The sequence below is a fragment of the Homarus americanus genome, unplaced genomic scaffold, assembly GCF_018991925.1.
Source record: "Homarus americanus isolate GMGI-L3 unplaced genomic scaffold, GMGI_Hamer_2.0 scaffold23578, whole genome shotgun sequence".
Taxonomy (NCBI): domain Eukaryota; kingdom Metazoa; phylum Arthropoda; class Malacostraca; order Decapoda; family Nephropidae; genus Homarus; species Homarus americanus.
Genome location: NW_024733231.1, coordinates 449,289 through 476,800, shown reverse-complemented (window position 1 = coordinate 476,800; position 27,512 = coordinate 449,289). Strand labels below are relative to the sequence as shown.

General features: G+C 37.6%; 1 protein-coding gene across 2 annotated transcripts in view; it reads left to right on the top strand.

The window, feature by feature from the left end:
* Nucleotides 1-27,173, top strand: part of LOC121869522 — a 65,894-nt gene extending 38,721 nt beyond the window's left edge. For both annotated transcript variants that reach the window (XM_042370880.1, XM_042370881.1), the window contains exons 7-12: nt 1,019-1,106; nt 1,376-1,557; nt 2,312-2,422; nt 3,133-3,369; nt 26,436-26,574; nt 26,904-27,173. In XM_042370880.1, coding sequence (XP_042226814.1) covers nt 1,019-1,106; nt 1,376-1,557; nt 2,312-2,422; nt 3,133-3,369; nt 26,436-26,574; nt 26,904-27,164 — 1,018 coding nt within the window. In that variant the 3' untranslated portion in view covers nt 27,165-27,173. The remainder of the gene's footprint in view (nt 1-1,018; nt 1,107-1,375; nt 1,558-2,311; nt 2,423-3,132; nt 3,370-26,435; nt 26,575-26,903) is intronic.
* Nucleotides 27,174-27,512: the final 339 nt, after the last annotated feature.

The window sequence follows — 27,512 nt, the reverse complement described above, 5'->3', positions numbered from 1 at the left end:
CGTGTCAAAATTGAGCAGTTGCTGGGTCGTGATTTGCTATATTTTGCCTGCCGCCACCATGTACTAGAACTTGTAGCTGGAGCTGCTTTTGAAGCTGTAATGGGGCACTCAGCTGATTTCTCCTTCTCTTGTGATTAGTTGATGATTTTGTTAACGGAGCGACGATTGGCCAACTAGCTCCTGCAATGCCTTCTACATTCAGACAAGAGAGCTGAATTTACAGGGTTAAACACAAGTGTTACAGACTGCTTACAGACCCGTAATTAAATATGCGAAATTTACGGGATTATAAGGAGTCTGTAAGTTATGGTACCGTATCTCTGCTACTGTACGTAACTGATGAGGTGTTTTGAAAATGCAGCGGCCCCTGGTGGCTAAGCAAAGCAGGAGGGGGCCAAGCTTCCCCGGGTGGCATATCCTAGGCGCTTAGCGCTGCCTGCCTTCAGGTCAGCAAGGGTGACAGGTTCAGAGTTCTCCTTAACTCCCCTGGATACCAAGACGGATACCAAGAGGTTATCTTTGTCAGGTCACCAGGTAAAGTGAGGTCGCCCTCTGTGGGTACATTTTGTGAGGTCTCCTCACCTGAGGTCGTGTAATTTACTCCGAAACGTACTACCCCTACTCTCAGCTGCCCTTTTAAACTATCATAGTCTGCCCTTCTGAAATCTGAGACTTTAATGGATTTTTCCTTGCCACTGACATTAAGTTCAACTTTGAATCTCTCTTCTTTGTGATCGTTGTAAGCTTATTCGTTCCCTACCTCGACATTACTACCGAGGTTTTCTCTGTTTGACAGAACTAAATGGAGTACATTATTACCCTGGGTGGGTTAGGCTATGTATTGACTTAGGAAACAGTCCTGAACTGTTTCAAGAAAATCCTCTTGGACTCTCGGACCTATTTACACTGCCCTGTGCAACATTTCTTGTAACTTCAGGGTTTAAAGCTCGTGAATGAGAACAAGCTATCAAATTTAAGATAGAAAAGGTGGGAACTGTGAATATCACTCTGTTTTCAGGTTCCACACATCAATAAGCATGACGCCTCAGGAGATCCACCAACTGGGCCTAAAGGAGGTAACCCGCATCGAGGGTGAGATGGCCAAGGTGAGTAATAGAGTCAAGCCTCTTGCGTATCCCACACCTCCAGCAAAGAGTAAATACAAGTAACGGGTATTACTCATTACTTGTTATTTACAAGTAATTAGTAACAACATGTTAATATCTGCAGAATATCTAATCAGACAGCTGGTTGAATAATAAAAAAAATACTTCTTAATATTTTTGTCAATCCTGATAGAATATGGTTTTGATGTGTTTTTTTATAGGCTTGTTGTCCATGATTGAAGATAAAGTGACTTCTCTTAACTTGACAGATCGTCTCAGAGTTGGGTTACACTTTATCGGTGTCAGAATTCTCAGACATGATAAAGAACAATTCTCGGTTTTACTACAACAATTCCGACGAACTGATGAAGGGCTTTGAGGACCTCGCGTACATCGTCATTCCTCCCAAGCTTCCTGAATTCTTCAGGAACATTCCGAAGGCAGAGCTGAAGTAAGAGAAAAACATTAGTAAGGGAGAGTGTGAGTTATTCAAAGAAGTGTTGATCATGATGGGCAGTTTCATAATATGTGTTATATTAAGCTATTACGATGGGTGGTCATATAGTTGATGGCGACCTGTGGTGTAATGGTCAGCATGATCGCCTCGCAAGCGAGTGAACCCCGGTTCTATCCATGTATCAACTCCTTGGCCCACCAAGTTACTGTGATATTGAGGAGGCATCTTGTGTCGTATACTTCCACCTGGCACTATGAATTTCTTTATTTGTGTAACCCTCTATTGTGAGGGTTTTATGGCAATCGGTACTAAATTTTGTCAAATCTGCAATTTTCACTGACGACGCACCTTAAACTCTCTCTCTCTGAAAAGAGACAAAATACAGCAAGTGAAATAAATACTCAAGAATTAGTTTTTTTTTTTTTACCAAAAAAGAATGCTATTGTACTAATTTAGCTATGATATTTTAAGCAATTGGAATGCCTTTTTACTAGCGAGATGTTATTTTTCAGGCTTGGATGGTGATTATGGAGAGTAGCACTGTCATAGATGAGGCACAATTTGTGGATTCAGGGGATAGTCATGACCGAAAATTGCGATATTTATTTACATTCCTTGCGAAATAACTAAAAAAAAAAAAAAAAAATTATTGTGTCCAAAACCAAATATCGTACTTCTAGCAAAATTACCCTTCCAATTCCAGCTATTTAAGATATTGGGAGATTCTATTATCTATTGTCTGGTACAGAATAAAGTGTGACCCCTCACCTGAAGGTACCATAGCGTACTACACTGCCGGAGCTTACGATGGGTCCCGCCCTGGTGTCTTCTTTGTCAACACCCACAACTATCAAAATCAGTAAGTCAAAGATTTATTTTCAAACAAAAGCTTAATATTTTATTATGATTACAAATTAGTTCAATGGTACATTGAAAATATTGCTTGAGGACTCACATCTGACAACGAAATTCTTGATAGAAGAACTCTTAGGAGATGGGGCACTATTCAATTATTTTTTCATACTTCTGTTATTGCTTAAAAATCAACCATCATACTCCACAAAAACTCATAAGACTGCATATAACCTATGTCTTTTTTTTTTGCTAGGCTCTCGCTTATCAGTAGGTATTTGATCATGTAAATTAAAAAATATATATATAATTTGCTATGCCATCACTCCTCTTTATCAAGAATCTGCCACTAGTCAAATAAGAGGTGAGATATGATCCTGAAAGCATAAAGAAAAAAGACCCTGCAATTAGTGGTCACAACAACAATCAGGATAAACACTATAATGTCTCTTATATTGTGTCCACTAGGTTCTTAATAAACCTCAGATTAACTCATATTGAGGAGGAATCATACACTGCATATTTTTTTAATACAGTATAATAAAATGAGGGAACGTATTTACAAAGACAAGTAAAATAACATATGAAATACAAACAACTAAAGCCTAAATTAACGTTATACTGTATATATATATATATATATATATATATATATATATATATATATATATATATATATATATATATATATATATTAACACCTGTTTTAATCCTCAGACCAACGTATGGGATGATGAGCTTATCCCTACACGAGGGCAACCCGGGACATCACTTTCAGCATTCACATATTATCGAGTCTCCCAACATACCCTTCTTCCGGAGGGTGTTGGAGGACCGTAAGTGTTGCCAGGCTCCCTCCAGGTTCCCCATGAACACTGCCTACTTAGAGGGCTGGGGCCTATACGTAGAGAATCTTGGCTTTGATATGGGATTATACGAGGATCTCTACGTCAGGTATGTATGTCTTAAAGACATCTTTTAAATGAAAATATATTCTTGAGGAGTTCTTGTTAGCTTTGTTGAAATTCCATTCTGACGTTTCTGCCAAACAGGGATAGGTTTTTGTTTTTATTGCTATAACTTAATGCAAACTAAATCGTACAAAGTAATATTCGTTCGTTTTCATTTAAGGCGTCGTTTATCTTCATAAGATAATAAAATTAAGGTTAAGTTATGTTAGGTTATGTACGAGGCTGTTCAAGTATACCTACTTGCATATCATTATTTATGGCCAATCAGATGTTTTTAGAAAATTCCATAAAATTTATTTTGGGTTATCTTGACCCAAATCTACCCTTAGATCTCTTGAGCCGGTTGTCAATTAATAACCACCACACACAGTAGTTCAAAAGCACGGTAAAATAGTTTGACCTGCCCTCAGGCGATGAAAGTTCCTAGTTCTATTCCCGGGCGATCCCCAGTTCACACATATGTAAATGTGATCCTAAGGGTGTTTCAGAAATACGTTTCATACTTCTGGGGGTGTATTCCCGAGACATCAAACAGAGTACCATTCTCATAACTGAAGGTTGGTGACCACAGTCCTTTACTCTAAACTCCTCGGGCTGTTTGTACCAATCCTCCAAAGTTTTGTATCTCTCTGGGGACCAGTTTTTAATTTCATTCGTCCATCCCAATCTCTGCCTTCCCACCCGCAACTTCTCCCATTAACATTTCTGTTATTATCCTCATCCTTAATTATATGGCCAAAGTATCGCATTTTTCGTTTGCTGTGCATTTCAAGTGTTAGTCTTGAGGTATTTGCTAATCTTAGTACTTCTTCATTTGTTTTCCTGTCAATGTAGCTTATTCTTACCATTAGCCTATAACGCATTTCATTAAAGGCCTCCAACCTCTTTCTGGTGTCTGCTGAAAGTGTCCACGCTTCTAACCCATACACCATTTCTTGCAATATAAAGCCTTTCAGCAGCCTTTTTCTCAAATTTGAAGTTAATTTCCCTTTTCATTGGGTCTTTTAGAATATTACATGTTGTTTTTGCTTGCCTTATTCTTGTTTTGATTTCTTCCATACATCTACAATCACAGCTAATGTTGCTTTCCAAGTACACACACTTTTGCACCTGTTTAAGTTCCCTGTTGCCTACCATAATTTTTATTTTAATCTGTATAGCTTTAACTCATTAGCCTTTTTTTTACCGTTTTCCACTAATCTGTTAACGAGTTTTTATGATCCTCTTCTCTATCTGTGATGAAAGCAATATCACCTGCACAGTGTATTTTTATAACACTTTACAGCATTATTAACTTCTAGTCACTCATTATCACTTAAAAGTTCTCTCATTAAGAATTCTGAATAGACATTATACAGCGTTGGAGATAGAACCCAATCTAGTCTTACTCCCTGTCTAACTGTGAATCAATTATTAAGTTCATTATTTACTTAAACTGCAGCTTCCTGTTGCCAGTAAAGATTCTTTAAAATTTTAATATCTCCTTCATTAATGCCATTTTTTTCCGAAATTTCTATAAGTTTATTGTGATTTACCTTATCAAAAACTTTTCAAAATTGTTTTGCCTTATCAATAATAAGTAAAAGGGCTCTAACGGCACACAGAATTAAACACTTTTTCCTGGTATTTACTAGCCCTTGATAATTTATCCCTAATGTAAATATAAATAATAATGGCAATCTTAATTTAGAATATAACTATAATTAGCCTATAATAAAACCTTATATGAACAATTGAGCAACAAATGAATAGTGAAAAACCTTCCTGTATATACAGTACAGTAGGTCCTTGTAGAATCCCCACTGCACCATCTCATTTCTACGTCAGAACTGACGGTTCCACACCTCGGAGAAGGCCATTTAGCCCAACACAGGAAGTTATTTTCCACATAATTAAAAATGCACATTTATATTATAATTGATAGTATAAATTATATCAAATATGAAGCAGTACTTTCAAAAATACAATTATGATAATTAAACAATTAATGTACGTACTGTGAAATTAACCCACCAAAAGAAAATGGGAACTCTGCCACAGAAGCTCAACCTAAATCATTCATTTCCCATAACACCCCCTCCTTAAAATATAAACACTAGGGTTTTTAAATAAATTGTTTACATGTCATCTGTATAAATACAAATAGTTACCTAACTGATAATATAATTCAACAAATCAACAATTAACATTTGAGCACAGTTCAACGCTTTACATCAGATTTATAACATTGAAGGCACTGGACAACTCTTTCCTCAGGCAAATGCATCTTGCAGCGAAGTTGTGGCTGTAGGATGAATCTCCTTAGACAGACACTTGTTGTAAACACGGTGTTGGTTTGCCACATTTTACCCACATAATGATTTTGTCCATTGTTGACTGTACACCCGGAGAAGATAACATCACTGCAGTTCCACGTCATAAGTGACACTGGCCTGGAACAAGGAATTTAATTTTGTGGTCGGGACAGTGAATCCGCATTCAGTTTCTCACTTCATTTAATATGCTTAATGTCTAATTTGTATGGTTGCAATGCCAGACACCATCTAGTCAGCCTCTGATTTTGTTTCTCATTCGAGTCACGAAAGTTAAAGGATTATGGTCACTGAAAACAGTAATCTCCTGATTGATGCAGCCTAGATACATCAAATTTTTCTTGAGTACAGGATTAGTCACCAAGATCAATTTTACCTTATCAAAAGCTTCCTGACATTTCTCTGTCCATATGAATTCCTTCTTTGGACTGCCAAATCAGTCAGACGACTCACTACTTCAGAGAAATTTGGGCAAAAGCGAAGGTAGCCACCCAAAAATCTTTGAATTGCCTTGTGGTTCGTACGATCACGCAAGCTACAAATGGCATCTATCTTCAGAGAAATAGAAGCTACTAGTCCACCTTCAATCTCATGACCAAGAATGTGAGTCGGGCCTGAGCAAATTCACTTTTTACTAAGTTAACTGTGAGGTGGGCCTCGTGAATACACTTGATGATTATTCGGGAGTAGTTACATGGCATTTCAATTATCAGAAGGCACAATGATATCAGAAATCACACATGATATTCATCTCTGATAGATACTTAGGGCATTACATAAACCAAACGGCATTACAGTATATTCATATAGACCATCCGGGGTTAAAAACGCACTTATGGTCTTGGCACGTTTACTCAAAGGGACTTGATAGTAGCCTTTTAAAAGATTTACTTCGGTCATGAAAGAAACATTGCCTACAGAGTCAATAATGTCATAAATTTGAGGAATAGGAAATGAGTCTGCCCTGGTCAGAGCATTAACACGACAATAATCCGTGCACATGGGCAGTTGCTCATGCTTACGTCAGGCTTTGGTACTAGCGGCCGGAGTTAAAAAAAAAAAAAGAGTCCTGAAAGACACCGCAGTACAGAACTTGACGGGGTGGTGTGGCGGTAAAATTAACTAATTCCAACATTATTAATTAATTTTATTGGAATTATTTAATATTACCACCACACCACCCCATGAAATAATGTACTGCAGTGTCCTTAAAGACTCATCTTCTTTTAAAACTCGGATTGAAACACGACAACCCTCTTCAACGGAAGAGGGTGTTTAAAACTCCGGGCGTAAGACACAATGCAAAACTCATTCACTATTACAATGCTCAACTAAATCATGTTGCACTATACATTCAAATTTTTAAGAATCTGCTGTTTTATAGGTAACACACGATATGGAGCTCGCCTTACAGGACTAGCATTATTCACTAACACAATAGCACCCCCCCCCCATTGACTGTGGTTCCCTCTATCGGTGTGGCGAGGAACCAGGGTGTCATTTTGGCCAAGAAATTCCTGTTGTCAGTATCATTCATGACGTAGTTAATCTGACATTACAGTATAATCGCTTAAATGAGTATATATTTCAAGGATTTAGTAACACCTGTTGTAGGAGGTAAGAAGAAATATGTAATAATTATTTGAGCAATATTCGACCAGAAACGTGATGTGGTTAACATATACTCGTATACAATATTATTTGAATTTCAAAACAAGGAGACCCGTAACTGCTACTTCTAATTTTTGGGCTGGAATGACAATTGGAGAAATTACTCATGTAAAACCGTTCACGGGTATTATATCATAAGCAGCGCTCTTAATTTCCCTTCTCTAACGTCTGTGGGGGGTTTAAGGTCCTGTGTGTATCGACAAGTTGTGTAGAAGTGACTAAGCGATCGTCTGTGGGGTTGGGTGAAACGAGGAGTGAGGGAGAAGGAGGAATGAGAGAGGGGGAGGGGGAGAAGGAAGAGGAGGTGGAGAAGCCGAAAGTTAATTGTTCAGTAAGCCTAAGGCGAAACGTGCTACTACATTAATCACCATCTAAATATTCTTATTTTTTCTATAGTAATAGTGATCTTTCATAAGACACAAAGCTGAAGCTTGTTCTTGTCGCCTGAACTACCCTATCCAATTGTGTTCGACTGTTACGACAGTCAGATATCACCAGTTTCTAACAAATGGTTTCAGTTAATTGCAATTTGTATATAATTTTTCCTTGAGTGTGTATTTGCATGCGTAATTTGTGAAGGGATTAGCAACCTGAGTTTGTCAGATTTTGATAGTTTACACCACACTCAAGCTAAGTAAACCCAATCTGTTCAATTTCCTTAAGTTCCTACTCATGAAAGTTATCTTTTCTACATCACTATCGGTTACCCATTTCCATTACAAGATTTATTTTTAGTGTTCATTCGTTCAATGATGAAAGGGTAAAATTCATATAAATGATGATGATTCAACATACATGACGGAAAACAGAAAACATTTTCATAAACAATCGTGTTGCTACACCTCTTTACTTCACACACACACACACACACACACACACACACACACATATATATATATATATATATATATATATATATATATATATATATATATATATATGTGCAAGTAAATCACTGTAGTTGCGCGTGATCCAGGTATATGCTGATAACCACAAGGTTATCAGCATATATATATATATATATATATATATATATATATATATATATATATATATATATATATATATATATATATATATATATATATATATATATATATATATATATATATACACACTAGCAGAATCGCTCATCCGCTGGGCAACGGTAGGACGCCACCCTCACTGTTCAGTCCCCAAAACTTCTTCTTCCATCAATAGCTCATTAACGGTGTATGTAAGTTCCACCATGTTTTTCACTACAACGGTACAGCAAAGTACAATTTTTTAGCATTAAACAGTTATTATTTTATTGTCTAATCAGCATTACATATAACACCACCCATCATCACTACATATAACATCATCCATCATCACTACATATAACACCATTTATCATCACTACATATAACACCATCCATCACCACTACATACAACACCACCCATCATCACCACATATAACAATATCCATCATCACTACATATAACACCACCCATCATCACTACATACAACATCATCCATCATCACTACATATAACACCATCCATCATCACTACATATAACACCATCCATCATCACTACATATAACACCATCCATCATCACTACATATAACACCATCTATCATCACTACATATAACACCATCCATCATCACTACATATAACACCATCCATCATCACTACAGATGGGTAAAGTAATTTCCGAGATTCTCGTGCGGACACATACACACACACACACACACACACACACACACACAGACATACTTCTTTGTTTTATATAGATAGATAGATTGTCTAATCATCACTACATATAACATCATCCATCATCACTACATATAACACCATCTATCATCACTACATATAGTACATATAACCCCATCCATCATCACTACAGATCTGTAAAGTAGTTTCCGAGATTCTCGTGCGGACACATACACACACACACACACACACAGACATACTTCTTTGTTATATATATATATATATATATATATATATATATATATATATATATATATATATATATATATATATATATATATATATATATATATATATATATATGTAACCGGTCGGAATTTACTGGACTTTAATTTCTCACTTGACTTGGGGTTTATTAAAAATTAATAGATGGTAATGGCAGTGGAAGCGCCCCTTTGAGAAAAATCCCGAACCAGCACAAGAACACTTAAATCTACTAAACAAAATGAATTGTCCGTGACCCGTGGAAGGATAGCGTCTGTGACTGGGATGAATGAGACACACTGTAAAATTTAGACACTTATATTCCCTCCAACACTACAAACACAATCAAATAATGGTACACCAATATGCGCACCTCTTAACTTGAACTTAAAACACTACTCTGGGGAATAAAAGTTATACATGATATAGAAATTATTAGAAACTCAGGCAACAATAAATTTGAAGTATTAAGAAATGTTGCTTGCACACATGAAACAGGCCTCAAGGGCTTTCACAGAATAATATCCCCCACTGCGGAGGTGGTATAAAAATAAGAATTTATTAATTCCACCATGAATAGGCCTAAAGGGCACTCAACAAAATAATATCAGTCACTGAGGAAATGGTAATAAAAAATAAGAAATTAAATACTCTACAATGAATAGGCCTTAAGGGCTTTCAACAAAATAATATCAGTCACTTAGGAAATGGAATTAAAAAATAAGAAATTAAATACTCTACAATGAATAGGCCTTAAGGGCTTTCAACAAAATAATATCAGTCACTGAGGAAATGGTAATAAAAAATAAGAAATTAAATACTCTACAATGAATAGGCCTTAAGGGCTTTCAACAACATAATATCAGTCACTTAGGAAATGGAATTAAAAAATAAGAAATTAAATACTCTACAATGAATAGGCCTTAAGGGCACTCAACAAAATTATAGCACCCCAACAGATGCACTCTTCCTAACCTAACTTAACCACTACTCTGGGGAACAAAGGTTATACCTGAGATCGGAATTATGAAGAAAAATTAGATGCATTAAAAGAATCAAATCCCAGTATCACTCTGGTTCCACTTAATGACACAAACATTCAAAAAACAATACTATCAAAATTATTTAAGAAATATTAAACTACACACGTCAAGATAATATCAGTAACTGAGAAATGGTATTAACTACACCCAAATATATTCACTATTATTAATATGTTACTGGGTCCACCAATCCTCGTGAACCATGCTCCACCCAACTCAACATACACCCGTAATAAGGGAGATAAAATGTTCCTCTAGGTATCTCCTAGAGTCCTAGACTCACGGTCTCAGTGTGTGACCATTAATTTACTCAGATAGCCTCAGTGTACTCCCAGTGCGTCCATAAAGCGGAAGGGAGTGAGCCAATCAGACCTTGTACAGTTGAGAGAAGCTTTAGCTTCCCGTTAGCAAGAGGGTTTCACTAAGCTGCTCGAGACATGTGGTGTTGTGAGCCGAGGGAGAGGAGAGCTGCTGACCCACGATCGTCCCGTCGTCAGCTGGGCACCCAGACGGCTAGATTCCCTCAAGAGATCCTTTGATACCCCGCTAAACAGTGACAGGCCTACACTGATCGGTCCAATGGCGACAATCGCCACCCTCAATCATCAACGGCAGTCTCAAACGGCAGTCAATCTCTCGCAGTCAAACTCCGGTCAACTCCGGTCAACTCCGGTCAACTCCGGTCAAGTGGGTTCAGACGGAAACCCTGAAATGAACTCACTGTTAGCTCTAGTTTACTTTACCACTGCCCTATCTACCCCTGTCTGAGATCGAATGAGACTTACTTGTTATACTGCAATAGCGCAGCCCAGGTGACTAGGCCACGTGACTATTTCTGTGACGGACGCGCAGGGACGTCTTGTTTGTCTGAATGCTCCCCGTGACTGAGGACCAACCAGCGTCGCGTCTCTCCAAGGCGTTAGCTTAGGCCTACGTGACATATTTTCCGCCTAACTAATAACTCCTTGGGACACCCGTAACATTATTCAGACTGATAAACGATCTATAATAATTTCAAATTCAATAATAGTCCCTTAACTTCATGAATCGCATCATTATGAATTCGGCAAATTACATTTAATATCACTTAGGCCTAGTTCCATAACCTCTCGCTATGGGCGGGGAGCGCTCTCTTCCCTCAGACGACCTTGAACGCTCAGTATCGCTAATGGCGGGGCATTTGAAATTTCTGAATATTACATATATATATATATATATATATATATATATATATATATATATATATATATATATATATATATATCTCTCGAGCACCAACATGTTCCAGTCTGTCTCCATTCAGTGCATATCCTAGTTATATTCTCCACTTATGGAGATCACCATTACCTTACTCATATATTCCCTTAATTTTCTCCTCCACCACACCTATCAAAACACATTTATCATGCCTTAAATTCCTCAGGTCTGCTATTACAGTATGATATTTACCATCGGCACGTAGAAGATGTAGTTTTCCATTCATGACCATTATGTTCGTACCCACACCTCAACCCTTGCATTGACATCCTCATTACCCCATCCATATACAGGTTTAACGGCAGTGGTGTCAACAGACCTCTGTCTGAAACAGTCATTGTCCCACTTTCCATACTGTCCACTGTCTTGCAACATGTTTTCACCACCCCTAATATATGGCTGAATATACCATACATTTTCACAATCCCCCATACACCCATATTATCAACTATCATACACCATCCCAAGATCTACAAAGCATAGGTATAGCTGCTTTCCTTTCTTACATTAGCACTTTGCTATTTCCGGCAAAATTGATCAACACCTCTCCTGCCACATTGAAAATAGCACCGTTCCAATCCAATTATCTCCTCTGTCTCGTTAATTACAAAATTCAGTTATAATTCTACCATACACCTTAGTAGGGACCCTTCAACTTATTTACACAGTTTGCCCTTGTAGAAGTATTAATGCATGCTCTCTTCCACACATCAGGCACTTGTTTGATAATATTAAACCATATTACCCACTCAGCCACAACCTTATCACCATTCATATTCAGCTGTATACCCATGTAATCAAGCTCTATACCTATGTAATCCAGCGCCACAGATTTCACCAATATGTATACCATCTTTTCCCAGCGTAGACACCGTCATTTTTTATCCTCTGCAAGATTTAGCAGTTCCTCACTATTTTTTACGTCTTTTTGCTGTATCTTGATGCAATATGTGTTCCGTTCTTGTCATTTAAGTTCGCCTCCTTCTCACAGCCATTTTTTTACATCATTCACGTGCTTCAACTTGTTTCATATTCTAATTAAACCTTAAGACACCTTTCCCCATCTTATTGTCTAATTCGTTTTGCATTTCACCTCCTTATTTTTAGCCTGTCCCTGGCAACTATTCCTTTATGGTTTCTACTTTCTTGCTCTTCTGCCATTGCTCATATTTCTGTCATTATTCTGTGGCTCCAGCTCTTCATTCCACTTATCTGACCCCTTCTTCGCCAGACCTACCCACTTCACACAACCCCAGTGCCACCTCTTACACTGTTAGTGTAAAGGTTCCCACGCTGCTTCTGCCTCTTCAGTTTCAGTGCCACTCCTTTCCTGCTACCCATTCATCTGTCTTTTGCATTTCCTTGGCAAGTCAGTTTTTAGCAGCTCTCTCATTTATTTCAGTTATACCTTATTTTTACATACATACATCTATGTTATAAGTTAACAATAACATTATGATGACACCTTAATGATTATAACAATACAACCACTAAACAATAGATGTTATACTTTTTATGTATGGAGGCGGAGGGGGATGTAAATAGGGAGGTTCTACCGCCTGTAAAGATATTGGAAGCATAGTGTGTTGTCTAATGGTAAACCCTGCAGCCATATGGCATTACAAAAAATGTGACCAAGTCCCAGGATGCTGATCTGAATTTCTGCCTCATTTACACACAATCGCAGTCTCAATTGTTTCTCTTACTTTGGCAACATAACATACATGCTGTATATTGTTTCTCACTCTTGATCTTTTTTTTCATTTTTGTATATCTTTATGATTATTATTATTATTATTATTATTATTATTATTATTATTATTATTATTATTATTATTATTATTTCATTATTTTTATTTTGTATAAATTTTATTTATTATGAATTATTATCATTATTATTATTATTATTATTATTATTATTATTATTATTATTATTATTATTATTATTATTATTATTATTATTATTATTACATTTTCGCCCCCCAGGCCCCGATGTGGGCCAGTGCCCTGTGCCGGGGTGGGCTAATCCCAGTAAAAAGACTGAACGTGTTAAGAACAGTGCTTTCTCTTAAGTATGTAACATTAGTCTCAATCCCCCCATTGGATTATGTCTACCCCTTCTTGCTACCCTGGTCGACACACTCACTTTACATTATTATGTTATGGTTCCTATGGGTATTATGAAGTGACTAAGATCCATCCCATACCTTTTCTTTGCATGGTGTCTCCATTGTGACTTGTTGTCAATCTTTACCACCTGCCCTGCATATATGTATTCCTTATCTTATTGGGGAACACTGCCTCAGGCTCGAGTACCCCATGATCAGTCGTTCTACAGTAGTCCAAGTTTATTCATACAAGGCATATTCAGTGTCATACAAGCCAGTGTGTGTGTGACTACCATATGGCATAAACCTCTCAACTGAAAATTAATATGTGTATACTTACTTATGTGCTGTTAAGCAGTGTGTAAAAGTCACACCAATATTCAGACAGTGGCAGGCAGGAAGATCAGTAGAGACTGGTGCACATAGACTTGAAGTGGATTTAAAAAAAAACGAATATATACTATAGTACTAAACAAGTGATCGTGGGCCCTTCGTGCCCGGTGGCGAGTCCGGTGCTACAATTTACCGAGGTTGTTATAATCATGGTCGTGGTTGTTATAATCATGGTCGTGGTCGTGATACTTACAGTATCTAGTATACTATAGGAAGGAATAGAATAAAGGTTAGAATAATTAGTTAAAGAAATATTCGCCATAAGGAGAGGTTAAAATCATAAAAAAAAATTATTATGAATCAGCGATGATCATTCCGAGTTTATATTATGAAGAGAAGTGACCTTGATTCTGGTTAGATTTGTCACCATCTGCTTAAGTCATCACCTGTGTTAAGTCATCATAGTCATCATCTACGTTAGTCAGTTTTAGGCCCATCTCACATGACTGACCGACCATCGATGTTCTTTCCTCACGAGGGTGTTAGTTTTCAATGCGTCTTATTATTTACGCTGGTGGATGAAAGACTTTCTACCCTCACCGACGCAGCTATGGTCAATTTGGTGTTATTCTTATTTACGCTGGTGGATGTAAGACCTCCTACCCTCACTGACGCAGCTATGGTCAATTTGGTGTTATTCTTGTTTATAAATGCCTTCTTATCTGTCTAAAGTCTTATCTGTCTAAAGTCTATCTGTCTGTTCGTCTGCGTGGTGTTTGAATGTAAGCTCGTCTGTACTCTTTGTGTCGTTAAATCTGTCTGTCTTATCCGTTGTTGGCGTGTGACTGCCTGTTTGTCTAATGTGAACCAGTAAGTCAGCTGTCTCTCTGTCATGTTAGTTGCCATTTTATCTCTTTGTGCATGTATGAATCTGTCTATTTTTGTCAACCTCCTGTCTGTTTCTCTGTCTATATTCACCCTGTGTCTATTGTAGTCATCTTCTCCATGCATTCCTGTTATTATCTTTTTACCTCTTCTCCTTTTCCATGAGCCACGGGAATAAGTATACACTGTAGCTGTAAGGTCGTCTGGTAACTACCAGAGAGTGCACAACGTAAATCCCCTTCAACGTTCAGCCTATTTCTGTACTTGGTCTTGACAGCAACGAGCGTGGAAAATGCAGCTTCACAAAGATACGTGGATCCGAATATAGTTAGAATCCGAAGAGCCTGATGTGAGATCAGAGGGTAAACAGGAGGTACTTGACCCAGAACGTCTCAAGATCCAGTTCTTTGAAGTCTTCCTTAGCTGTGGAGTTGAACTTCAACTCAAGAAACTTCTCCTGCAATTCATCCGAAACATCAGCTACTTCACATTGAAATGGGTTCCTGATGAATTTCCAGCCTTCACACTTCTCATCTATCTCTGGGAAGTATCTGATGAATTCTGTTTTCAAGTCAGTTAGATGAGTGATTATTTGTTTCTGCAACTCAGAATCAAGGTTACCGTGAATGAGAGCAGAATCCAAGTTACTAAAACTGGCTGTATTTCCCTGCTGAATTAGACACTTCCCGAGGTCGAGTTTGGCCATGAAGGTTCAAATGGTGTCGTGGTGCATGATGATGTTGATGTTTTTCCCTTGTAGTTTAAGGTTGAGAGCATTCAACGCTTCGAAGATGTCCACCAGGTAAGCTAGAGATAGCTGAAAGCCTTCAGGCGGAAACTTGTCATGGAGATCTGCCTTCTGCTTCGAATCAAGAAATATTGATAGCCATCGTACGTTCGTGTGAAAAAGCAAGGTTTCATGTTCAGATTCCATATCCTTACACAGCAGTTTGAAGAGACGACTGTTTAAGGCTCCAGCTTTGATAAAGTTGACTACCTTGATAGCCACGTTCAGGACATCCCTCATTTCAGCAGGTAAAGTTCTGGATACTAAGGATTCATGATGAAGTATGCGGTGTGTACCTACAACAGACGGATTTTTTTTCTTTCACCATTGTAATGAATCCAGACTGCAGACCAAGCATGGCTGGAGCTCCATCAGTGCACACCCCTACCAGCGAGTCCCACGAAAGTTGGTTTTCCTGAAAGAAGTTTGATACATCATGAAAAATAGCTGCTGCTGTTGTACAACTTTCCATGGGGTGACAGAACAGCATTTCCTCTTTTACACAGTTGCCTGACACGAAACGAGCATACATCAGTAGCTGAGAACACTGAGCGATGTCAGTCGTTTCGTCGCACTGGATGGCAAAAACAGGAGAATCTATTACTTGGTCGAGAATTTGATCTTTGGTGTCTTGAGACAATTCATCGATCCTTCCCTTGACTGCATCGTTTGATAGTGAAATTTGGGAAAGCTTGTTTGCACTATCTTTCCCCAGAACGAGTTGTGCTGCACGGAGTATGCTTGGTTTTATGAGAAACTCTCCGATGTTATGGCTCTTCTTGCTCTTAGCAATCAACATGACGATCTCATAGGAAGCTTCAACAACCTTTGAAGTGTGTTGCCGAAATGCCCCACTGCCGTCCAACTTAACTTGCTTCAAGGAGTGTCTTTTTGTTTCAAAGAATGCCTTGGGCTTGTCAGCTAGAGCAGGGTGTGTTGTCCTCAAGTGGCGTTCCAAGCGTGAGGGCCGCATTCCATCATTGCTCAGAGTCTTGTAACATATCACACACTGAGGGACCTCTGTGTCACCCTTTTGGAGAGACACGAATCTAAATCGAATATATTCGTCAAGATACTTCCGCTTCTTTGCACTCATTGCGAATTATTTGATGTGCAGTGGACAACACAAATCTGTGAACAAAACATAAGGCACGTGTAAGGTAAGATAAACATCACCACGTGCTCATGAACACCACAACATCATGATAATCACAACCACATGATCAAAAACAAACATATGATCGTAAAGTTCGTAAACACTACAAGTGACTACAATCATACATGATCATAAACACCACCATATCATTAACAAACATCACATGATCATAAACACCACATGATTATTAACAAACATCAATGATCACAACATGATCATAAGCACCACTACATGATCATAAACACCACCACATAATTATTAAGTAAATATTAACAAACACCACAACATTATAGTAAACACATCATGATCATAAACACATGATTATTAAGAAACAAATCAATATCATCATAAATACAACTTTACCATAACCACCTGTTACCACCACATGATTTTAAGCACCACCAACTTCTGATAAAATGCAAACGGAATTCAAAACTTGAGAATAACCAACAGAGCAACACATGCGTGTTCACAATTCACCAATAAACTTATGGCTGCTTACTATTTTTAGGTAAATATAGCAACTGGGATAAAACATACCTCAACAGCCTTAACTGAATAAATGTGAGAGAAGAGGAATTATTGCCACGGACGTGTGCAGAAGACTGGGAGAGAACGGGGCTCACCAGTCACCAACGAGCAGTATACAGGTCCAGGACGAGTTAACCCCCCCCCCCATGGGTTTCAAGGGATAGGGAGGGGGGTCAATAAGCACAGAAAATGGTAAGCCCTAAGTCAAAAAAGTAGCCTATAGAAAACTAAAGTTATAAGGCGATACTTTTGCATTTTTTCATAAACTTCTCAATATTAGCCCACGCTCTTGTTAAGAGAATAAAAACTATAATTATAATTAGAGAAATTCCTACTTTTTCCCTAGGGCTTGCACCCCCCCTGGAAATTACTGACGCCCCCTCAGGTTAAGAACCACTGGTCTAGAATCTAGATGCTAGACTGAACAAACGGAACGGGTATTACAATTACCAAGTCAGGCGATCAGTGCCAACTAGTGCGGTGTCGCCTCATGGAGCTATAAGAATGACTTGTGTTCGAAGATTGATGTTTCGGTTACTGTCATGAAGCTTGCTCGAAACCGGCCTCAATACATTCACGTTAGTATTTTTTCATGTTCATGGAGGTGGCGTCACGGATTGTTGTTTGCATTACGATTGGCATATTTTCTACAGTAGCAATATATTTGTCTACCATACTGTGATAAATTCATTCGGTGGAATAACGAAGGGATGGTGTCACGTTAGCGATCGGTGCTGAGTAAATGAACATGTGAGTCTTTGTGAGTTAGACACGGCCTGCTTTACATAATATTGCTAGTATTAACACATGACACCTGAACGTAAAATAAGTGATTGTATTGGTTTGCAGAGCGTAATTTGAAAGGGTAATATGTTCTCATTCAAGAACATAAATATAGCCTTTTAATACAAGTAATAAGGTTTAATGCCAAGGTTATCATGTGTTCAGTTTGCATCCTATTGTAACACTGTGGCTTGATACCAGGTCAACCCTTACTTTGATCTTTTTTTGGGGGGGTGGGGGGGGGGATTAGCCTATATGAATCGGCTGCTTGTCCAATTAACCAGTCCGTTCACATATATTTATATTTGGGTTTTAAGTAACGAAACCCAAACGGTAGTTCCTTTGTTTTATTATAAAAGGTTGTATATATAATTCCTGAGTGTATATCAACTGTAAGTCTCACTGTCTAGGAGTGAATGAGAAGGGGACGGCGTTTATGTATAATAAACGTTAGGTCACGTCCTTACGATATGAGTTGAGGTGAGCTACTGAAGCTTAGGGGCATCGCAGTGCTTGCTTACAGAAATGCTGAGCTATGGGTCTCGCCCTCTTGGGTGGTGAATCTGAATATAATATCAGATGTATTGACCCATTTATATAATACGTTCTGTTGATGAGACAGGGGCCTATTACACACCCGGACACAGGTAACTGACCCACACGGGGCCTGGGGGCGAAAATGTAATAATAATAACAATAATAATAATAATGATAATTAGTTCATAATATATAAAATTTAAAATAAAAACTACAAAATTATGAATTAAACAACACCAACAACAACAACAACAATAATAATAATAATAATAATAATAATAATAATAATAATATTAATAATAATAATAATAATAATAATAATAATAAAAATAATAATAATAATAACAAAAAAGAACCGTAAAGAAATACAAAAATTAAAAAAAAGATCAATAGTGAGAAACGATATACAGTATGTATGCTGTGTTGTCAAAGTAAGAGAAAGAATTGAGACCCTGCAGTTGTGTGTAAATGAAGCAGAAAGTCAGATCAGCAAAAGTTTCGTGATGCCATATGGCAGCAGGGTCTACTATTAGACAACACATTATGCTTCCAATATCTTCCCAGGCGGTAGTACCTCCCTGTTTGATAGCTGCCTACTACCTACTATCCTGTTATCATGTTTCGTAAAAAGAACCTTTTTGGTATATACAGGGTGGCTTAAACAAGACACATTTCATGGCAATATATATCCTCCAACCATGCCTTGTCTCCTACCCCACGCACAATCCCTGTCCGAGGTCTCCCCAACTTCCCTGCTCGATCCCATCCGCCCTTGGCCATACCCATCTCCCGCCCTGCAGCACCCCTACAAACCCGTCCCCTCCTCCCCAGTGATGACACCCATTATGTTATCATGCCAATAAGATAATAAAATGTGACATAATTATGGCATATAACACACTATGGTCAGCAGTCAAATAATAAGGGACCTTCATTTACACATCGTGAGGTGAAATATGTTTCTATTAGGTATTATATGGACAACTACAGTATATGTTATCCTTGTAGATATTTAGGTCATATTACATGTCGCAATCCAGAGCTCAGGACACCTTCATATGATATAACAAATAGAGGCACTAACTGGACACTCACGGTGCCACAAACACCACAGTACAGTAGTATACTATTGGTATTACTCCAACCACCAGCTTTAAATGCCAAATTACTTGTCAACAATACCTTTTTGATATATGGAGTTGATTTTTCAGTTAGTGCAACTTTGCTTTAACATAAAGTTATTTCTTATTGCATTAACATTAATGGTAATACAGAATTGGCGATGTATCTATATTATTATTTATCAATGGTTTCCCAAGCTCTGTCCGTGGTGACGAGCGGGAAACAACCATTGGTCAAACTATCGTCTGGCGTGTGTTCGTTTGTGTGTCGCATTGTTGTCAGCATGGTGAGCTGTCGTCCAGAAAGGCCACCTAGTCTCACCTTCCGTTCGAGCAGGGTGTTCTTGTTATTATGACTCGTGACTGTACAAAAAATATAAAATATACAAGAAAATAATAGACAACCAAATAAAAATAGACACTCGGCATTCTGCATTGCTAAGGAAATCGAAATCTATTCGTTGGACGGTTTGAGACGAGACTAAGTAAAGTTTTATCTGAGTAAATCAAAGAAGAGATTTTACTTAGTAGCTAAACAAGTAGACCTATTGTACTGTAGGAATAGTGTAGCCTACTAATTAATTAGTTTTAATTGTTGCTTCTACACTGCAGCACTATAAAAAATATATTTAACATTTCTTGCTAAATAAAAAATGTAGGATTCACGTTGCTTAGAGATGCGAAATCGGCGAATCATGGGTCTAGGGGTGCCAACTTACTTACCACACTAAGTGCCAATAGAACGTTGTCATAACTAAGTTAACTATGATTCTTTAATATAAAAAGATATATAAAAATATAAAAAATAACAGGATTTTTCAATGTATGAGAGGATTTCAATTTTTTTCCTCAAGTTTTCAAGGTTAGGGTGAAATTTTCAATATACTGTATAGCAACATATTTCAAGCAGTGGCTCCACTGGTCATACATAGCCCCTACACACAAACAAGCACCCAAGCAGTTCAACAATCGAGCTCTGATACTTCCATTTCCCAATAAGGACCGGGAAAGGATATCATTGTTTTGTTTAATACATTAACGAAAAAATTTATCCAATCAAGTTTTACATTATTTGACATAATGGTGCACATTAACAGACAGATAGAGAAAACTACAGGGGTAGACCGGAGGTGGTGGAGACCTGGTGACACCCATGCCGGACAAGTTACGTGTTATGCATATTTTTTTTTTTAATCTAAAGAATAGATCGTTTGAATTATTGTCTTGTCATTTTTATCTGTAAATATTAAAAAAAAAATATTTTGAATGCATATAACATTAACTGGGCAACATTTATGGTTACCTATAAGAGTTTAACTAATAATAAAATATGTTCCTGCTGCTTTTACCTTATTTTTCCAGCCAACCCTATTCAATGGTGTCACCTACTTCTAGTTGTGACACACTTTTATATTAATCATGTCGCTCATTTGTCACCTATAATCCCACCATGATATCCATTGTAGGGATCAAACTATGTAGACTATGATAAGGCCATTATCACGAAGGGTAATAAAGCATTCTCTTATGAACCATATCACATTCATGCTAAGTTTCTGGCTACCAATCTGAGGGACAATACAGCTTGGAAGATATTATCGTTGCCAACCCGCAGCCAACAAACATACTTTCTCCATTGTGTCTTTCTGTGTTGTAAAGCATATATCAGCCCTGACTTCCATTTATACACCTCTATCATATCGCCCCTCACTCTACGTCTCTCGAGGGAGTGCAAATTAAGAAGCTTTAACCTGTCTCTGTACTCAAGGTTCCTAATGCCCAGGATTAGTCTTGTCTGAATTCTTTCCAAGGATTCTATATCCATTCTGTAATAAGGTGACCAGAATTGAACTGCGTAATCCAAGTAAGGTCTCACAAGAGCAAGATATAGTTTAAGGATGACCTCCCTAGTCTTGTAACTTACACTCCTTTGTATGAACCCAAGTACTTTAGTAGCCTTGTTTCGAGCAAATACACATTGTTTACTTGGTTTAAGATTCCTACTTATCATTACTCCTAAATTTTTCTCGCAGTCGGATTTCTCAATGACATCGTTGTTCATATGGTATCTGGTTTCCCTGTTTACATCTCTTATACTGAGAACTTTACATTTGTCCACATTGAATTTCATCTGCCATTTTTCAGACCATTCGAAAAATTTATTTAGATCTTCCTGTAGCTTTGTGGAGTCCTAGTCAGATTTAATTACACGCTCTATTTCAGTGTGATCAGCAAATTTGCTTATGTTGCTGTCTACGCCTATATCTATGTCGTTTATGTATATAATAAATAATAATGGTCCAAGTACTGAGCCTAGGGGAACCCCACTAGTGACGTTGCTCCAATGGGATTTAGCGCCGTTAATGCTCACTCGCTGTTTCCTGTCCTGTAACCACGCCCTAATCCATTTTAGAATATCTCCTTTAATGCCATGAGCCTCCACTTTTCTTATTAGTCTTTCGTGGGGGACTCTGTCGAAGGCTTTGCTAAATTCGAGATATACCACATCATAATTGTGTCTCGTGATGTAAGATGTGTCGAGGGATAAATCCAATGAAGTAATTGCCCTGTGTAATTAATAATTTTCTAGTGTTGTAGGGATGGTGCTGATGATTAATACAAATGACATACCTTTACCTGTGCGTCTCTTTAACCACAAGCTCAGGAACACCAGCCCAGGTCACGGTAAATACTAAAAGTATATATAAAATTTTTGTCTGTGCTGATTCCTTAGTCCGAGGGGTCCTACCACTGCATTACCATCCTTAAATAATCCCAATAAGATTTTTAATCTGTTACACACACACACACACACACATGTATACAGTATATATATATATATATATATATATATATATATATATATATATATATATATATATATATATATATATATATATATATATATATGTAATATTCAGAAATTTCAGTGTAATTTCAAACACCGCGCCATTGGCGATACTGAGCTTTCAAGGTCGTCGGAGGGAAGAGAGCGCTCCCTGCACATAGCGAGAGGTTGTGGAACTAGGCCTAAGTGATATTAAATGTAATTTGCCGAATTAATAATGATGCGATTCATGAAGTTAAGGGACTATTATTGAATTTAAAATTATTATAGATCGTTTATCAGTCTTAATAATGTTACGGGTGTCCCAAGGAGTTATTAGTTAGGCGGAAAATATGTCACGTAGGCCTAAGCTGACGACTTGAGAGGACACAGGCGGGCTCTCTCTCAGTCACGGGGAAGCATTCCGACAAACAAGACGTCCCTGCGCGTCCGTCACAGAAATAGTCACGTGGCCTAGTCACCTGTGTTCCGCTATTGCAGCATAACAAGTAAGTCTCATTCGATCTCAGACAGGGTTTAGATAGGGCAGTGATAAAATTAACAAGAGCTAACAGTGAGTTCATTTCAGGGTTCCGTCAGAACCCACTTGACTGCCGGAAATTGACTGCCAGAGATTGACTGCCGTTTGAGACTGCCGTTGATATATATATATATATATATATATATATATATATATATATATATATATATATATATATATATATATATATATATATATGCAAGTAAATCACTGTAGGTGCGCGTGATCTAGGTATATGCTGATAACCACAAGGAAAGAAGAAAACACGAAGTTCCCAAGTGCTTTCGTGTAATTCACATCTTCGGGGTGAGTACAGACTATAGAGAAGTGCAAAACAAGGTGTATATATACAGAGGAGGGTGAGACCAGGTCGACAATGGTCAGGTATTAGGTAATGACCCTACTAATCTTTAAATAGCACGGCAACGGTCGGTAGTCAGGTCAGAGGGAAAGGCGACCCAACCTTCTCACCTGGTTACAAATCTTCTTAATTACAAAATTGTCCAGTTTGTACATGCCATTACAGGGTCACATACTGGGACCAAGAGTCCAGTGGAACATTCCAAAGTTGAGAAAGGCTGGTTTGGGCCTTAAACTATGGGTGCTTGTTGGTTGTGCCTTAAAAACTACGGAGTGCAGGTGGAATCTATGTGTTAGGTTAGGAAGCATAGTTCACGGGTATTGGTGGACTCAGTAACTTCTTAATAATAGTGATAATATTTTTGTGTGTACTTAATACTATTTTTTCAGTTACTAATGTATGCTGTGGGCATTTAATATTTCCTTATAATTTCAATCTCAGTTATAACCCTTGTTCCCCAGAGTAGTGTTTAAGTTAGATTAGGAGGTGTGTATCTGGTGGGGTAATATAATTTTGCTGAGTGCCCTGAAGGCCTACTCAGGGTTGAGTTAATAAGTTCTATTTTTTATACCATTTTCTCAGTGCTGGATATCATTTTGTTGAGTGCCCTTAAGGCCTATTCATTGTAGAGTTATTGATTTCCTATTTTTTTATGAAATCTTCTCAGTGATTGATATAATTTTGTTGAAAGCCCTTAAGGCCTGTTTCATATGTGCAAGTAACATTTCTTAATAATTTAAATTTATTGTTGTCTAATGAGGCATTGACTGAATTTCTAATATTTTCAATATCATGTATAACCTTTATTCCCCAGAGTAGTGTTTTAAGTTCAGGTTAAGAGGTGCGCATATTGGTGTACCATTATTTGATTGTGTCTGTAGTGTTGGAGGGAATATATGTGTCTAAATTTTACAGTGTGTCTCATTCATCCCAGTCACAGACGCTATCCTTCCACAGGTTACGTACAATTCATTTTGTTTAGTAAATTTAAGTGTTCTTGTGCTGGTTCGGGATTTCTCTCAAAATGGGCGCTTCCACTGCAATTACCATCTAATAATCTTTAATAAACCCCAAGTCTAGTGAGACATTAAAGTCCAGTAAATTCCGACCGGTTACACACAATGGACTTGTTACGTGGAAAGCGTATTTTCATAAACAAAAATTCCTGATTTTAGCTTTGTACGTAGGTCTCTCGTCATTTTTATTGGTTTTAAATTAGAGTGCTCTTTCTTTAAATTTTGTGGAAGGTAAATTTAGGTATAATGTCACGTTTTTATTGTATATCACCTATGTTTTTAAGGCTCTGATGATGCAAAATGATTTTTCCGAAACGTTAGTGATTAAAGAAACCAAACTTAGTCAAGATGTTTGTGTTTTCCCTGGTTCTCCTCTTCGTTATATATATATATATATATATATATATATATATATATATATATATATATATATATATATATATATATATATATATATATATATATACAATCAACACCTCAAAGGTGAGGTGTTGATTGTATGTAAGTCCGCATGCTATTGGGCTAATGAAATATATATGGATCCTCGTGTTTCGAAGCCGGATTTGGTAAAACGTTACTCTGACCACCTACATGATACGGGTAGTCCCCATTAGAGGTTCACGGCGCCATAAGCTCGTTCAACAGGCTTTGTGTGAAATATAACAAAGTCTACAATTGCTTTTAGTGTCCTGGTGGTCCAGCGGTTAGCGTTCCCCAGTCACAGTCATGGGCTAGTGTCCTGTGGTTTCGAATCCTGGCGGATTGACGTGTTGATTATATATATATACAATTTCTTTCTATTCTTTTTTTTTAGCCCCCCAGGCGTGGATAAGATAAATCTTGATAAAATCACACAGGAAAAGGGAAACAATGGAGCACCTTAGCTTTCGTCTTTATTCACGACATCTTCAGAGGCAATTGAATTACAAGGAATGAGAGAGGCTTATGTACACAGGGTGACCCTGCAAAATGTGAGGTCAGGTCAAAAACATGACATCCTCTAATCCACACACCAACACCACCGCAAACATAAGAGGAGGTTAAAAGAAAGGGCGACGTAACTAGTCATGTTAATCAGGTCAAAAATATAAGACCCACTAATCATCTATCCTACATTTACCTCGAATGCTTTCAAAGTATTTTTAACCTGAGGCCACTGATAAATAATTTTGTATAACATATCAGTTTGTACTGAACATCACTAAATTTTATAGAATTCAATTCTCTAATCAAACTTGCTTCAACCAGAAGCCTTTCTGTGAAGTATGATGATTTATACACTTCTAAACTGTTTTTCCAATCTATGGGATGATAAGTATTGTCCCTTAAATGAATGAACAGTGCACTGCTTTCAGATGCTGCTCTAATATTGTACTTGTCCTGTTTAATTCTGAGTTGCAATGCTTTCCCAGTTTGACCTACATAATTTCCAGTACAATTGCTAAATGGAATACAAAACACTTCCATTTACATTCAAGGTTGGGCTATTCTTAATTATTATATTAGTAATAGTTGCGTGTTGGTGTGTGGATTAGTGGATGTCATGTTTTTGACCTGACTTTATGTGTTGTAAGGTCACCCTGTGTATATAAGCCTCTCTCAGTCCTTGTAATTCAGTTGCCTTTGAAGATGTCTTGAATAATGACGAAAGCTAAGGTTCTCCATTGTATTCCTTTTCCCTGTGTGATTTTACCAATATATATATATATATATATATATATATATATATATATATATATATATATATATATATATATATATATATATATATATATATATATATATATATATATATATATATATATATATATATACAACGTATTGTCCCTGGGGGAACAGGTATGGTCACTATTCTTTGGAGATCTTCCGCGCTTCTCGCCTGGTAGTTGACACAGGTCTACACGCCCTCGGCTGGACCCGTCAGGAGGCCGTCGACTACCTGATTAACCACACAGCCATGACTACTGTAAAAGTGGAGGTGGGTCATATTTGTGTTTACATCACGGATTCCTTACTTGACGTGTGGTAGGTGAGTGTGACAAGTCTTATTTGGTCACTGGGGAGAATGTAAGGGAGTTATTGAGAGAAAATTATTATTTATTCCTTCATCTTAATAGGGATATAAATATACCAACATGGTCTCAGAAGCATAGCGGTAAAACTCAAGTGATGGAAGTTGAGCTGAAGTTCGGTCAATGTGATTTCAGGATCTTAAATATGGTATTGCTAATCTATGGCACACGAATTCTTATACTTTTTCTTGCCTTACGCACATTAATTAATTCGTAATTGTGTGAGTCGTTGCAGAATGAGGTGGACCGGTACATTACTATGCCGGGCCAGGCGCTGGCTTACAAGGTGGGGCAACTCAAGCTAATGGACTTGAGGTACAAGGCCGCCAGTGTAATAGGCGACGAGTTTGACATTAAGAAGTTCCATGATGTTGTACTGGACTCTGTCGGACCTCTGGACCTGGTGGAGGACGAGGTCAACGCTTGGGTTAATGCTGGAGGAAAGAAACTTGATGTGGTGAGAGTAATACAATGTATAAAGTTATGGTCTTGTTAATATTACATCATCCATAACACTGCCCTGCATAGTTTTTGAGGTTTGTGTATTATTAAGCTTTTCTGGGTGTATTTTGCATGCTGATCTCAAAACTGTTATCAATTTTGCTCAATCAGGTCAGAATTTTGTGCTATAGCATTTTAAGCGGAGATTCAGGTAAAATATTGGCATTTATCGATCAAAATGGGGTCCTCATATTCGTTCATTAAAAAAATCATCAGAGACATTGGCAAGCCTCACAGAAAAGATTTCGGTCAGTTTTAATGCCCTTACGATGCATTTAAATACACCCACGTGCTCGCCGGCCATTTAAATGTCCGCCGTGACGCAAAGGAAAAGAGTATATGT